The sequence below is a fragment of the Oryctolagus cuniculus genome, chromosome 18 (genome assembly GCF_051225735.1).
Source record: "Oryctolagus cuniculus isolate XC-2025 breed Fujian yellow rabbit chromosome 18, ASM5122573v1, whole genome shotgun sequence".
Lineage (NCBI taxonomy): Eukaryota > Metazoa > Chordata > Mammalia > Lagomorpha > Leporidae > Oryctolagus > Oryctolagus cuniculus.
The window spans coordinates 60,648,708-60,663,346 of NC_142884.1; the positions used below are offsets into that span (position 1 = coordinate 60,648,708).

Below are 14,639 nucleotides of genomic sequence, written 5' to 3' on the forward strand. Positions count from 1 at the left end.
CATTTCAAATAAATCCATCTTGTTTTTTAAGTAGCCACTAGAAAATTTTAAATTACACATGTGACTCACATACCCAGCTTGCATTATAATTTGATTAGATCATACCATTTTTTCCCTGAAGCCCATAATAATAATAATAATAATACCTAGAATCCAGAATTTTCTCAAGAAATATTGGCTACATGCAGTAAAGTATGCTGCCTGAGAAAGGTCTTCAGGTTAAGAATTGGCAAACTCCTTTTTCTCTTAGTAAAGTGTTCATTTAGTCAAAAACCTGAACATCTGGATACACGCGAACGCGAGGAATGTGTGAGGCTGCTGAGCTGCTTGCGGCGGCTGTGGTTCCCAGCTGTATTTACACTCTGTTTCAGTGAATAAATACCACTTCAGTTGGGCCAGCCCAAATGTTTATTTCTTTGAAAATACCATTTTCAAAGCATTAGCACTTGTTCCAGTCTGTTTTAGGGATGCAGATCCACACGATTTTTCTAATTCTGCTGCTCACCCAGCTGAGAACTTCAGCATTGGACCAATTCATTGGCCTCTGTGCTGTTGCCTCCTATTTAGATATTGCTTCCCAGATAGATTTTGTTTCAATTTGGAAAGTGAAGACAGCAAATAGATTAACGGACTTAATAAACTGTTTGCATAATAAGGCTTGTATTCTATAAAACAGTTCTTCTAAAAATTGCCTTGATTTCTTTAATTTCATGTAATGAACAAGGTACTCCTACCCTTTCCCCATAAAATGGTGCCTTGGCATATAGCCATCAGCAATCCTGACAGGCCAGGCCATTCAAGTGGTCTTGAAACCACTTATAAGCAATTCTAGTTCTCCATTTCCAGGACAGTAGAAAAAATTTAAACTCAAGTGATTAGGTTGGGGGAGAATAAAAGGAAAGAAAAGAATACTGAAACAGCCTCAGTGGAGTTTGGTAGGGGTTTTTGATTTCCAAATACATAATACATTTCACAAGAAAACAATTATTTTTGGTAAGTAGTATCCATAAATACATGTACCATGAAATTCTTTCCTTCCTCTATGACCCAGCCACACAGGGTCTAGCTCAATTTTCTTGAGAGCTGGTGGGGAGGCAGAGCTGCTGGTGCACTGAACTGCATTGAAAGATTCTACAGTTTGGAAAATTTTTTTTGCTTTGCTGTAAGTAAATATTATGGACCTAACCAGCACAATGAGAAGTAAGACTCTTGATGAATATTTTAGATTTTAAACCTCATAGTACACATGGCAAATCCCACCATTTCTAAAGCTTTCTCCTTTAAAAATTCAACAACAAAAACAAGAAATAGCTCAGAATAGGATTTTCAGGAACCAAGGGCACCCTCTCATGGGACAGTCCCATACCAGGTCTATGGTGACTACAGATAGATAAAGCAGAGTTAGGATGAAATTCTTTGTTAAGAACATGCAATCTGGGGCTGGCACTGTGGCACAGCGGGTGCTGCTGCCTGCAATGTCAGCTATCTCTTATGGGTGCTGGTTTAAGTCCTGGCTGCTCCACTTCTGATCCAGCTTTCTGCTATGGCCTGGGAAAGAAGATGGCCCAAGTTCTTGGGCCCCTGCACCCAAGTGGGAGACCTGGAAGCAGCTCCTGGCTTCAGATCGGCGCAGCTCCAGCCATTGCGGCCAACTGGGAAGTGAACCAGTGGATGGATGACCTCTCTCTCTCTGCCTTTCCTTCTCTCTGTGTGTAACTCTGACTTTCAAATAAATAAATCTTTAAAAAAAATAAAAAGAAAGAAAGAGAAAGGAAGGAATGAAAGGAGGGAGGGAGGGATGGGACATGCAATCATGCAATTTGGGGCCAGCATTGTGGTATAGACAGTTAAGCTTCTACCAGTGGGACTATCAACCCATATGGGTGCCCGTTTGAGTTCTGGCTGCTCCATTTATGATCCAGCTCCTTGCTAATGTACCTGGAAAAGCAACAGAAGATGGCCCAAGTGCCTGGGCTTCTGCACCCACGAGGGAGACCTTGAAGAAGCTCCTGGTTCCTAGATTCAGCCTGGCCCAGCCCTGGCCATTACGGCCATTTGGGGAGTGAATTAGTAGATGGAAGATTCTCTCTCTCTCCATCTCTCTTTCTCCTCTCTATTTTTGCCTTTCAAATAAATTTTTTTAAAAAAAGAACATGTAATTCCAGTATATTGCTTATTACTTTAACAAACTTGCCTACTTAGAGGGTCATCTCACAAGCAACATGTAAAATGACACATTTAGGGTAAATCCGACATGGTAGAAGAAAAGAGAACCTTACCTGCAGCAGAGGCATCAGCTGCAAACCCAACGCCTGCTCATAGAGCAAGTTCAGCTCTGCACAGCTGGAGAAGGAGAGTTTGGAGGTGTAGAGGTAATAGTGCACGTGTCTAAATGTGGAGCCGTCCCTGTCGATGAACAGCCTCTGGCTTTCCGAAGACGTCAAGGCTGAAGCTTCTTTCCATAGCAGGGAGTCTGGGAACTGAGCAAGTTTGCTTCTGGGAACTGAAAAATGCCAGCCCCCAACATTGAAATGAAACAAATCCTCTGCTGATTCATGAGGCATGCCGGGCTCTTCCTAAAGGAAGATGAAAAGAGCTTTGGAAGAAAAGGAAATAAAACAGCATCCAGATTGGAAAGGAAGAAATAAAACCATCTCTGTTTGCAATGACATGATTTTATGTATAGAAAATCCTACGGAAGTCACTGTAAAAAAAAAAAAAAAACCTGCTGGAAGAGAGTCCAACAAGGCTGAAGGATGCAGATCGATTTTTTTTGAAAATGAATTATGTTTTTTATACATTAGCAACGAACAATCTGAAAACAAAATTAAGAAAACAATTTCAGGAGCAAGCATTTTGTGCAGTGGTTAAAATGCCACTTCAAAAGTCCACAGCAAATATCAGAGTGCCTGGGTTCAAGTCCCAGCTTGACATCCAATTCCAGCTTGCTTTTAATGCACACCGTGGAAGGCATCAGGTGATAGCTCAAGTACTTGAGGCCCTGCCACCCACTTTCCTGGTAGGAGACCACCTGGATTGCATTTCTGCTTCCTGGGCATGTGATAAATCAAAGACAGCAAAATATTAATAGAACGTAAGGCTATATATTGTTCACTACACAATTATTTCAATCTTTCTGAGTGTTTAAAAATTTTGCATAAAAACATTGGGGGCCGGGGGTAGAGTGTTAAGAGGCAGTTGTCCAAGAGAGGAAAAGCCCCCCTTCTCCAATAAAAACCTGCATCTACTACTCTGACAGGCAAGAAAGGAAAATAAATGTGTGCAACAAAAGTGAAGTCCATGTTTTCTACAGTAAGCCTGGTTTAAATATTCACAAGAACAAGAGGCCAGCATTGTGGCACAGTGGGTGAAGCTGTCACTTGCAACACCAACATCTACATCAGAGTGCCAGTTAGTGCCCCAGCTGCTCTGCTTCCAGCCCAGCTCCTTGCAAATGCACCTGGGAAGGCAGCAGAAGACGGTCCGAGTACTTGAGCCCCTGCTCCCCACTTGGGAGACTCAGCTGGAGTTCCTGGCTCCTGGCTTTGGCCAGGCCTATTCCAGGCTGTTGAGCCCATTTGAGGAGTCAACCAGTGGACAGAAGATCTGTTTCTCCTTGTCATAAATTAAAAAAAAAAAAAAAAAAAAGAGCAGCAGCAATTATATTTGCCACCTTGAGACTAGAAGTGTGAAAGGGCACTTGAAGAGGATTCAAAATTGTAAAATGGTGTCATGACTCCCAGCAGCAGAGCTGGAAAAGCCACTCCAAAAAGCTAATCGAGGCTTCTGAGTCCTTTTAAATGTGGCTAAGGTAGAACATGGCAAACGGAAAATAACTAAGAGCTCCATAAATACACGAGGACTCTTGGTTTTGCTTTGTGTTCATCTTAAAGGTGACATACTGGTCGACGGCTCAATGGGGGTGCTCTGAATGTGCAGGCTTTGGGTGCTAAAAAAACCCTGCTCCTTGAAAGTGACTCTAAGTTCTGATCTCAGACCCTCTTTTCCTATTAGGCGTGGGTCAGAGCGTCAGTGCTCAAGAGTTTGCCTTCTTACACACGTGGGCTCTCAAGAGGTGCCTTGTGGAGTGAGGACAGGGGTAAGGATGTGGCTGTTCTTTCCAGATTTTTCTCCCAAAGAGTGCGCCGACGATGGTCAGTGCAGAATCACCCCAGCCTGGGGAGAGCTCTCAATCCCAGGCAAGCTTGGAAAAAGGAGCTGTGGTAATGGGACAAAAGGCTTCTAGCCAGAATACAGGAAATAGAGTAGTACTAAGATGACCTCCTCCTCATTGGCTCCCACAGACTGTCTCTCTTCCTCACAGATCCTTCTCCCCCAGAACGCCCTCCCAACCCATTTCCAGAGCTAGAACCACTTCATGCTCTACAGACAGGACCTCAACTCCTCACAGCCAGGTTTGCCAGCCTTTAAAATCAGGAACTCCCCATCCACGACTCAGACAGCTGCTCCGCCCACCCCGCCAAGCATCCCTGCCTTGCCAGAGTCAACATCCCCTGCACTGAGTCAGAAGACCTTCATCCCACCCCTCAGACCTGGAGTCCCCAAATGAAGCCTAACTCTCCTCATCCTTTAAGGCAGCCCGTTCTTCCAACCCCTCAGACCCAGTCCCCCAAATCCTTCAAAGCTGAGGCCACCCCTCGCTAGCCCTTGCCCTAGGGCTAGACCCCTAACCCTGTGGCCCTAATCCTGGCCCACAACGCCCCCAGAGTCACTGTCTCGGTGTTTTTGGCGCCCCCGCCAGGGCGGGCTCCATACCATGTCGCGGCTCCAGCGGCAGGCGGGTAGGCACGTGACTCGGCCACCAACGGTCCCCCGGGAGCTCGCGGCGCGCGGGCGGCGCGCGGCGGGGGCGGGGCCTGGCGGGGCGGGGGCGGGGCCTGGCGCGCAGGCGGCCGCCTCGCGGGCGGTGAGCGGCGGGCGGGGATGGCGGAGCAGTGGGATCTGGACGAGGAGGGCATCCGCCGCCTGGGGGCGCTGAGCCTGGAGCAAACGGGTAGGGCCAGGCACAGAGCGTGGGTTCAGTGGCTGCGGGGGCGGAGAAAACGGAGGGGCGGTCCCGGAGGCGAAGGAGAGACTGACTGAGGCGGCGGGTTTCCCTGAGGTGGAGGCCGAGGAACTGAAGTAACGGGGGTGGGGGCTTGGCGCAGCCAGGAGCGGCAGCAGGAACAGGGGAGCCTGCCGCGGGGGTCGGCAGAGGGCAGAGGCGAGAAGGGCCGTGGGGGGGGGGGAGGCTGTGGACTCACAGGGGCGTTGGTGACGGCAGTTTCAGAAACCTCCCCGGGCGCGCTCTTCGTGGTTGGCTGCAGTGGGAACGGCCCTCCCGCCGTCCAGGTCCAGAGCTGGACCGTGTCTTGGAGCCATCTGGATGTTGAGCTTCCTTGTAAGGGAGACCCAGAGAGGGGGCCTGGTGTCCCAAGCCCCGACGTCGCCCTGGAGGTAACGTGGCTGAGGGCCTGCCAGCTCCCGCGCCGACTCCCAAACCTGCTTTCTGAGGGTCCAAGGAATCAAAACGATGGAAAAGTTAGCAGCAGTTGGGAAAGTTCCTAATTCGACCTTGTGTCATTCATTATTGCTAGGCCCTGTGTTAAGTGCTGTCTCTGAATTATTTTATCCCCGTGACAACTTTATCAGGCAGGTACTGTTCTTGTTCCCACCGTACAGGTTAGTAAAACCAAGTTTAGTCTCATGCCGGAAGTCACACTGCTGAAGTGGTACAGCCAGAGTTCGGTAACCAAGGACTCGGACCCCGGGGCCTGTGCTCTAAGCATGTGCAACAGTTGCCTTTCTTGCTTCCTCTGCTAGGTGAACGCGTGTAACAAATATTACATGATTGATAAAAATGGCACTAATCTTTCCTGCCTCTCTAAAACATGCCCCCCATCTAAGGTCCTCAAAGGTAATAATAGGATGTGTGCATGAATACGTTGGCAGAGAGATTTCAAACTACTCCATCTGATTTTTCTTCCTTTTCCCCAAATTTTTTTTCTAAAAATTCTGCAGCTCTGTTTTCCATAGTTAGTTTTATCTATCTGTAGTTTTTTTTTTTTTTGAAATTTATTTTATTTATTTGAATGACAGAGTTACAGAGAAAAGTAGAGACAGAGAGAGAGGTCTCCCACCCGCTGGTTCACTCCCCAGATGGCCACAACGGCCAGAGCTGCGCCGATCTGAAGCCGGGAGCCAGGAGATTCTTCCAGGTCTCCCATGTGGTGCAGGGATCCAAGGACTTGGGCCATCCTCCACTGCTTTCCCAGGCCATAGCAGAGAGCTGGATCGGAAGAGGAGCAGCCAGGACTAGAACCGGCGGCTATATGGGCTTCAGGCCAGCGCATTAACCCACTGCGCCACAGCGCCAGCCCCTGTAGTTCATTTAAAACACACACACACACACACACACACACCTATTTATTTATTTATTTATTTGAAAGAGTTACACAGAGAGGGAGAGACAGAGAGAGAGGTCTTCCATCTGCTGGTTCACTCCCCAGATGGCCACAACTGCTAGAGCTGTGCTGATTCGAAGTCAGGAGTCAGGAGTCAGGGCCGGCGCCACGGCTCAATAGGCTAATCCTCCACCTAGCGGCGCCGGCACCCCGGGTTCTAGTCCCTGTTGGGGCGCCGGATTCTGTCCCGGTTGCCGCTCTTCCACGCCAGCTCTCTGCTGTGGCCTGGGAAGGCAGTGGAGGATGGCCCAAGTGCTTGGGCCCTGTACCCGCATGGGAGACCAGGAGAAGCACCTGGCTCCTGCCTTTGGATCAGCGCGGTGCACTGGCCGCAGCGCGCCAGCCGAGGCAGCCATTGGAGGGTGAACCAACGACAAAAGGAAGACCTTTCTCGCAGTCTCTCTCTCTCACTATCCACTCTGCCTGTAAAAAAAAAAAAAAAAAAAAAAAAAAAAAAAAGGAGCCAGGAGCTTCTTCCAGGTCTTCCATGCAGGTGCAGGGGCCCAAGGACTTGGGCCATCCTCCACTGCTTTCCCAAGCCATAACAGAGAGCTGGATTGGAAATGGAGGAGCCGAGACTGGAGCTGTTGCCCATATGGAATGCTGGCAGTGCAGGCAGCAGCTTTACCCGCCCCTGTTTGTTTTTCTTAAGACTGCTTATACCTGACAGTATTTCCTTCTTCTAGGAAGTGTATAAGCCTGCTGTTCTTTCTTTTTGAAAGAATACGATTGTCTGTATCCACTGATTAGAGATTACAAAATGGTAATTTTCTGATTCTCTCATTCTTCTTCATTAGCTGTAATACTTCCCTAAAGAGAGTTTACTGATATCAACTATTTGGTTGTCCTTAGATACAGTTTGTAAAGGAAAGATAGGAGAAAAGCCTGATTTCATTTCACCTTATTTCCCATTGTTTTAGGATCAAGGTTTGTTTTCTTAGCATCTTTTAAAGGTGACCAGTGAAGGCTGTTTTGTTTTCTCATTATCATTACTCATATGAACTCATTGATTTACATGTATTTGGTATTCTAATCCATTGTGTTTCTAATCATGACTAATGCTCAATTTATTCCAACTTTGATCAGTGGGAGATCTTTCAAGTTGACTCCTGAGGGCTTTTTTTTTTTTTTTTCCAAATAATGTATTTATTTGAAGCTTTCATTGTCATTATAAGCCAGCTTTGTTAAATGTCATTAATTGAATTTCCAAATGAGTTGTAACTGGTTTCTATAGAGAGATTACTTGATTTATTTTCATGAACAAGATTTTCCCATTCAGGGTTATTTAACCCAAATATTAAAACTGAAAGATTATCCTATTGTTCTTAACACCTGTGATGTGCAGAGTTTGATTTGTCCTCTGATCTGTTTGTCCTCACTCTTTATAAACACTAAAACTTCTTAAGACCTGCATTTCATGTGAATCATAAAAGAATGTCCTTGTGGCAGTTTATCATCTGAATGATAATTCTGGTTCCCTTTTCAAATGTTACAGGGGTGGGTGTTGCAATACACCCACCAGGTTAAGCTAGTACTTGGGATGCTCGCATCCCCGTATCAGTGCCTGGGATCAAGTCCTGCTTCTGCTTTGGATCCAGCTTCCTGCTAATAATGTTCACCCAGAGAGGCAGCAGATGATGGCTCAAGTGCTCTGGCACCTGCCACATGTGGGAGACCTGGATGGAGTTCCTGCTCCTGACTTCAGCCTGGGCCAGCCCTGGTTGTTATAGTCATAGAAGGAACCAGGAGATGGAAAATCTGTCACTCTCTTTCAAATAATAAACATTTAAAAATAAATAAATATAAAAATGTCTACTCTTCAAAACAGATGGTTGGCCAGCGCCGTGGCTCACTTGGTTAAACCTCCGCCTGCAGCGCTGGCACCCCGGGTTCTAGTCCTGGTCGGGGCGCCGGATTCTGTCCTGGCTGTTCCTCTTCCAGTCCAGCTCTCTGCTGTGGCCCGGGAGTGCAGTGGAGGATGGCCCAAGTGCTTGGGCCCTGCACCTGCATGGGAGACCAGGAGGAAGCACCTGGCTCCTGCCTTCGGATCGGCGCGGCACGCCGGCCATAGCGGCCATTTGGGGGGTGACTCAATGGAAGGAAGACCTTTCTCTTTGTCTTTCACTGTCCACTCTGCCTGTCAAAAAAAAAAAAAAAAAAAAGATGGTAGTGAAAGGCATAAGAAATAAGAAATGGAAATCATGATTGTCGTTAGCTTTTGTCCCTTGATATCAGAGTTTCAGAGTATTAAATCAATGCAATACCACTACCAATATACTGCCCTCCAAATCCAAAAGATATTTTGCATTTTTTAAAAATATAATTCACATACTATAAAATTCACCAATTGAAAGTATACAGTTCAGAGTCTTTTAGCACATCCACAGTGTTATGCAACCATCACCACTGTTTAGTTCCAGAAGTAAACATTAGGCAGTCACTCCTCATTTCCCACGCCCCCAGCCTGTGGCAAGCACTAATCTGCTTTTTGTCTCTCTGGCTTTGCCTCTTCTGGATAGTTCCTATAAATGGAATCATACAGTTCATGTCCTTGACTGTGTGGCTTTCTAAGTTAGCATTATGTTTTCAAGACGCATGCATATTTTATAATGTATCAATGTCTGATGGTAGTATTGGTGGGGTGGAGCAGAGAATACCCTCTGAACTGAGCAGGAATCCTCAGACCAAAATATGAAGAAGGAATCTTCACATAAGAAGCGAGTTTATAAGAGCAACTTACATACAGGATTTCCGCCTAGGGTAGCAGGGAATGGAGGCATAGTTGCAGCAAGGCTCAAGGTTTTATACTTTGGGCCATCTGCTGTGCTGGCATCCTATATGGGCGCCAGTTTGAATCCCAGCTACTCCACTTCCAATCCAGCTCGCTGCTAATGTGCCTGGGAAAGCAGCAGAAGATGGCCCAAATGCTTGGGTTCCTGCACCCATGTGGGAGACTTAGGTGAAGCTCCTGGCTCCTGGCTCCTGGCTTCGGCCTGGCCCCACCCTGGCTATTGCTGCCATTTGGAAAATCAACCAGCAGATAGAAGCTCTTTCTCTCTCAACCTCTTTCAGTAATTCTTTCAAATAAACAAATAAGTCTTTTACAAATCATAAGGGAGCTAGAGGTTTGGAGTTTGTGTTATATTGTTCCTTTGTTATTCTTTAGGAATAGCTCCTTAGGCTTCTTATTGGATTGTCTCATTTTGTCTGAAAGTATCCTAATACCTTTTAAACTATGGCTGGAGATTGGCCTCAATCTTGCTGACAGGTAGTCAACAAGATGGTATTATGATTTGCTATTGAACAATCTATATTTTATTCCTAATTTTAAAAATCAATACATTTTGTTTTTTTAAAGAGGTTTTAAGTCTACAGAAATATTGGACATAAAGTACAGAGAGTTCCCATACATGCTTTCTCCCCCTTTCACATCTTCACCTTATCTCTACCTAGTTTCCCCTATTATTGATATATTGCATTAGTATGGTACATTTGTGGTCACTGATGAATCAATGTTAATACATTATCATTAACTGAAGCCCATAGTTTACTTTAGGGTTCACTGTGTTGTGCAGGTCAATGGATTATGACAAATACAGGTCATGTGTCCACCATTATTGTAACAAATAGAGTAGTTTCACTGTGCTAAAAATCCTTGCCTTCCACATATTCATTCCTCTCATCTCAACCACTGATCTTTTTACTGTTACCTTTTTCAGAAGGTGAAATCATGCTATGAGTGTACATCAAAAAGTTCAGGGGAAAACTAAATTAAAGTATGAGTTATTTTGGTGCATTGTTTTAACATAATACACATTTCCGTATATATTTATGATTTATTTATTTGAAAGGTAGAGTTACAGAGAGACAGAGAGAGAAGAGAGGGACAGAAATCTTCCTTCCACAGATTCACTGCTTAGATGGCAGCAAAGTCTGGGGCTAGGCCAGGCCAAAGCCAGAAGCCTGGAATTCCATCCATGTCTCCCACATGGGTGGCAGGGGCCCTTTCTGCTGCTTTCCCAGGTGCATCAGCAGGGAGCTGGATTGTAAGTGGAGGATGTTTGTGACACAGGCCAAGATTAAACTCGATGGGCCACAATACCAGCCCCACGTTTTCCATATATTATGAAAAAAAATTTGCACCAAAAGCTTTTTTTTAAAGATTTTATTTATTTATTTGAGATGTAGAGTTACAGACAGTGAGAGGGAGACAGAGAAAATGTCTTCATTCCATTGGTTCACTCCCCAAATGATCGCAATGGCCAGAGCTGCGCTGATCTGAAGCCAGGAGCCAGGAGCTTCTTTCGGGTCTCCCACACAGGTGCAGGGGCCCAAGGACTTGGGCCATCTTCTACTGCTTTCCCAGACAATAGCAGAGGGCTGGATCAGAAGAGGAGCATCCGGGACTAGAACCAGCGCCCATATGGGATACTGGCCCTGCAGGTGGAATATTAACCTACTGCACCACGGCACTGGCCCTGCCAAAAAGCTTTTGTACCAAATAAACTCATACTTAATAATTCTGTTTTTCTATGAAGTTTTTGAAGGTCTCTTCTGTAACTTTTGCAGACTGAGTTCTTTTACTTACAGTGTGTAATTTTTTTAACATTTATTTTATCTATTTGAAAGGCAGAGTTGGCGGGGGGAGAGGAGGGAAAGAGAGAGAGAGAGAAATCTTCCATCCACTTTTCACTCCCCAAATGGCCACAACAGCCAGGGCGATGCTAGACTGAAGCCAGGAGCTTCTTCCGGGTCTTCCACATGGGTGCAGGGGCCCAGAGACCTGAACCATCTTCTGCTGCTTTCCCAGGTGCATTAGCAGGGAGCTAGATAAGAAGTGGAGCAGCCAGTTCTCGAACTGTTGTTCGTATGGGATCCGGCACTGCAGGTGGCTTACCCCACTATGCCACAATGCCGGCCCCAGCAGTATTTAAAGTTCATCTTTATTTTTTCATGGCTTGATGACTCTGTTCATTTTTTTGCTGAATAATATTCTACTTCGTGGATGTACCATGAAGGATATCTTGATTTCTTCCAAGTTTTGACAATTATGAATAAAACTACCATGAATAAATGTTTGAATGTAGGTTTTTGTATGGATGTAAAGTCTCAAGTCACTGTAGTAAATACCAAGAGACAGGAGCACCAGACCATCTGGTAAGATACGTTGAGTGTTTTAAGAAACTGCCAATCTGGCTGGTGCCGCGGCTCACTAGGCTAATCCTCCGCCTTGCGGCGCCAGCACACCGGGTTCTAGTCCCGGTTAGGGCGCCGGATTCTGTCCCGGTTGCCCCTCTTCCAGGCCAGCTCTCTGCTGTGGCCAGGGAGTGCAGTGGAGGATGGCCCAGGTGCTTGGGCCCTGCACCCCATGGGAGACCAGGAGAAGCACCTGGCTCCTGGCTCCTGCCATCGGATCAGCGCGGTGCGCCGGCCGCAGCGCGCTGGCCGCGGTGGCCATTGGAGGGTGAACCAACGGCAAAGGAAGACCTTTCTCTCTGTCTCTCTCTCTCACTGTCCACTCTGCCTGTCAAAAAAAAAAAAAAAAAAAAAAAAAGAAAAAGAAACTGCCAATCTGTTTTGTAAGCTGGCTGAACCATTTTGCATTCTTACCAGCAATGAATGAAGAGTCCCTGTCACTCCACATCCTCAACATTTAGCATTGTCACTGTTTTGGATTTTGGCCATTCTAATAACTGTGGAGCAGTGGTCATTGTTTCAACTTGTAATTTCCAAATGACTTACAAGCTTGGGTCTTTTTCATGTATGTTTGCCATGTGTTTATCTTGTATTGGTGTAATGTCTGTTCAGATCTTCTCCCCATTTTTCAATTGGATTGTGTTCTTTTTGCTGTATTTTAAGGGTTCTTTGTATATTTTGGATACTAGTTCTTCACCAGATAATATGTTTTGTAAATATTTTCTCCCCGTTTGTGGCTTGTTTTTTAAGTGTCTTTTGTAAGGCAAAAACTTTAAATTTTAATGGAGCCCAACCTCTCAAGTTTGTTTTTCTGTCACAGATCATGTTTTTGGTGTTATATTAAAAGCTCATTGCCAAACCCAAGGTCACCTAGATTTTCTGCTGTGTTATTTTATAGAAAATTTACAGTTTGTTATAATTTGTGGGAGATTATGGATTTGGACTGGGTACCTGCACTGTGCCCAACAGACCAAACCAATGTAGAGTAAACATTCATTTTTAAAAAGATTTACTTATTTGGAAAGTAGAGTTAAAAGAGAAGGAACGACAGAGAGATCTTCCATCCAGCTGGTTCACTCCCCAATTGGCTGCAAGGGCCAGGACTGTATCAGGTCAAAGCCAGGAGCTTCTTCTGGGTCTCCCACGTGGGTGCAGGAGCAGAGGACTTGGGCCATATTCCACTGCTTTCCCAGGCACATTAGCAAGGAGCTGGAGCAGAAGTGGTGCAGCTGGAACTTGAACCTGTACTCATATAGAATACTGATACTGCAGGCTGTGGTTTAACCTGCTGTGCCACAGCATTAGCCCCGTGTTTGTCTGTTTTTCATCTACTTGAAAGTAGAGTGACAGAGAGAGATCTTCTACCTGCTGGTTCATTTCCTAAATGCCCACAACAGCCAGGGTTGGGCCAGGCACAAAAGCCAAGAGCTCAAAACTCTATCCAGGTCTCCTACATGAGTGGTAGGGGCCCAAACACTTGAGCCATCATCTGTGCCTCCCTGAAAACATTGACAAGAAGTTGGTGAGAAGCAGAGCAGCTGGACCCTAACTAGCACTCCGCAGTGGGACAGAAGCATCCCGAGCAGCAGCTTACCCACTGCCCAAACATCTGCTCCAGATTCAGTTTTGTATTTTACATTTAGGTTTATGATCTAATTTGAGTTGATTTTTTTGTGAAAATTTGTCTGTATTTAAGTCTTTGTGTGTGTGTGTGTGTGTGTGTGTAGAAATCCAGTTGTTGTAGCATAATTTATTGAAATACTATCCTTTTTCCATAGAATCACCTTTTGCTCCTTTGTTAACGACCAGCTCACCATATTTGTGAGAATATATTTCTGGTTTCTCTATTCTGTTATATTTGTTGTCTTTTTTCCCCCCATCACCACACTGTCTTGATTATCGTAGCTCAGTGATAAAATTGAAAGTTTAGTAATAGCATCCTCTGAGTTCCTCTTCTTCATGTTGGTTATTCTGGCTCTTTTGTCTTTCTCTATAAGCTTTAGAGTGAGTCTGTTGATATCTATGAAATAACTTGTTGGGACATCATTCCTTTTTATGACCAATATTCCATTTTGCGTATATTCTTTATTTTGCTTATACACACATCTGTTGGTGGACATTTGAGTCGTTTCTGCCTTTGGATATTGTGGTTAATGGTGGAATGAACATTTGTTTATACATTTTTGCTTGAACACTTATTTTCAATACTTTTGGCTTTATTCCTAGGATTAGAATTGCTGGGTCATATGGTAATTTTGTATTTATCTTACTGAGGAACTGCCAGACCATTTTCCATAGCAGCTACACTAGTCCTACATTGTCTCCCCAACATAAGAAGTTTCCAATTTCTCAACATTCTCACCAATGCAAAACCTTCCCCATGTTTTAAAATTATTATTATAACCATCCTAGTGGATGTGAAGTGGTATTTTGTGGTTTTGATTTGCATTTTCCTAATGAAGGGTCAGTAGTTTTTCTATTTTCAAGGTTTTGGAGCTCCTTTCTCTGTTGTGTTCACAAAACAGTCACAGATATGACAGCTTTCCTGACATCTGCCATCTGCTTTCCTCCCCAAATGTACCTGGAGCTATCTTTAATTTGCATCTATTGTCCCTGTTCCGTTTTGTGTAGATTCTGCCCTGAGATAGGTCTTGTCTTCAACAGGATATTCAGTTTATAACTTTTAAGTGTTTATATGGCCCAGACTGCTGCAGCACTTTAAGAACTTTCCATGCAGTCCTGGCACTCACCTGCAAACTGCATCCTGTGGAACCTCCTTCTAGTTTTGGTCATTGGTGTTTGGTCACCCACACTTGCCAGTAAGTTCCTATTAGAAATTTTGAGATTCTCCTTGTTTCAGAAATCTAGTTGATTCTCTAATTCTGCCCTCTCAAACATACACATAAGTGTATATATTTTTCTTTAAAACATAGTTACGTAGCCGGCGCCACGGCTCACTAGGCTAATCCTCCGCCTGCG

The 14,639-nt window shown here is 45.0% G+C and overlaps 2 protein-coding genes across 22 annotated transcripts in view; one reads left to right on the forward strand and one right to left on the reverse strand.

Moving 5' to 3' along the window:
* Positions 1-5,397, reverse strand: part of KCTD19 (potassium channel tetramerization domain containing 19) — a 35,127-nt gene extending 29,730 nt beyond the window's left edge. Inside the window, exons 1-2 of one of the 2 annotated variants that reach the window (XM_089320242.1) lie at positions 5,265-5,397; positions 2,280-2,576 (exon numbers count right to left, since the gene is read on the reverse strand). In XM_089320242.1, the coding sequence (XP_089176368.1) occupies positions 2,280-2,564 (285 nt within the window). In that variant the 5' untranslated portion in view covers positions 2,565-2,576; positions 5,265-5,397. Of the gene's footprint in view, positions 1-2,279; positions 2,577-4,776; positions 4,924-5,264 lie in introns of those variants that run through there. The other variant, XM_008257451.4, reaches the window with a different exon arrangement.
* The window catches only part of LRRC36 (leucine rich repeat containing 36), a 60,599-nt gene continuing 50,859 nt past the window's right edge, over positions 4,900-14,639 (forward strand). For 5 of the 20 annotated variants that reach the window (XR_016225295.1, XM_002711601.5, XM_008257459.4 and 2 more), the window contains exon 1: positions 4,900-5,014. Coding sequence is in view for 6 of the 20 variants with exons in the window: in XM_002711601.5 (XP_002711647.1) it covers positions 4,945-5,014 (70 nt within the window). In the remaining 14 variants the exon portion in view is untranslated. Of the gene's footprint in view, positions 5,015-5,317; positions 5,458-14,639 lie in introns of those variants that run through there. The other 15 variants (XM_089320246.1, XM_089320250.1, XM_089320252.1 and 12 more) reach the window with 7 other exon arrangements.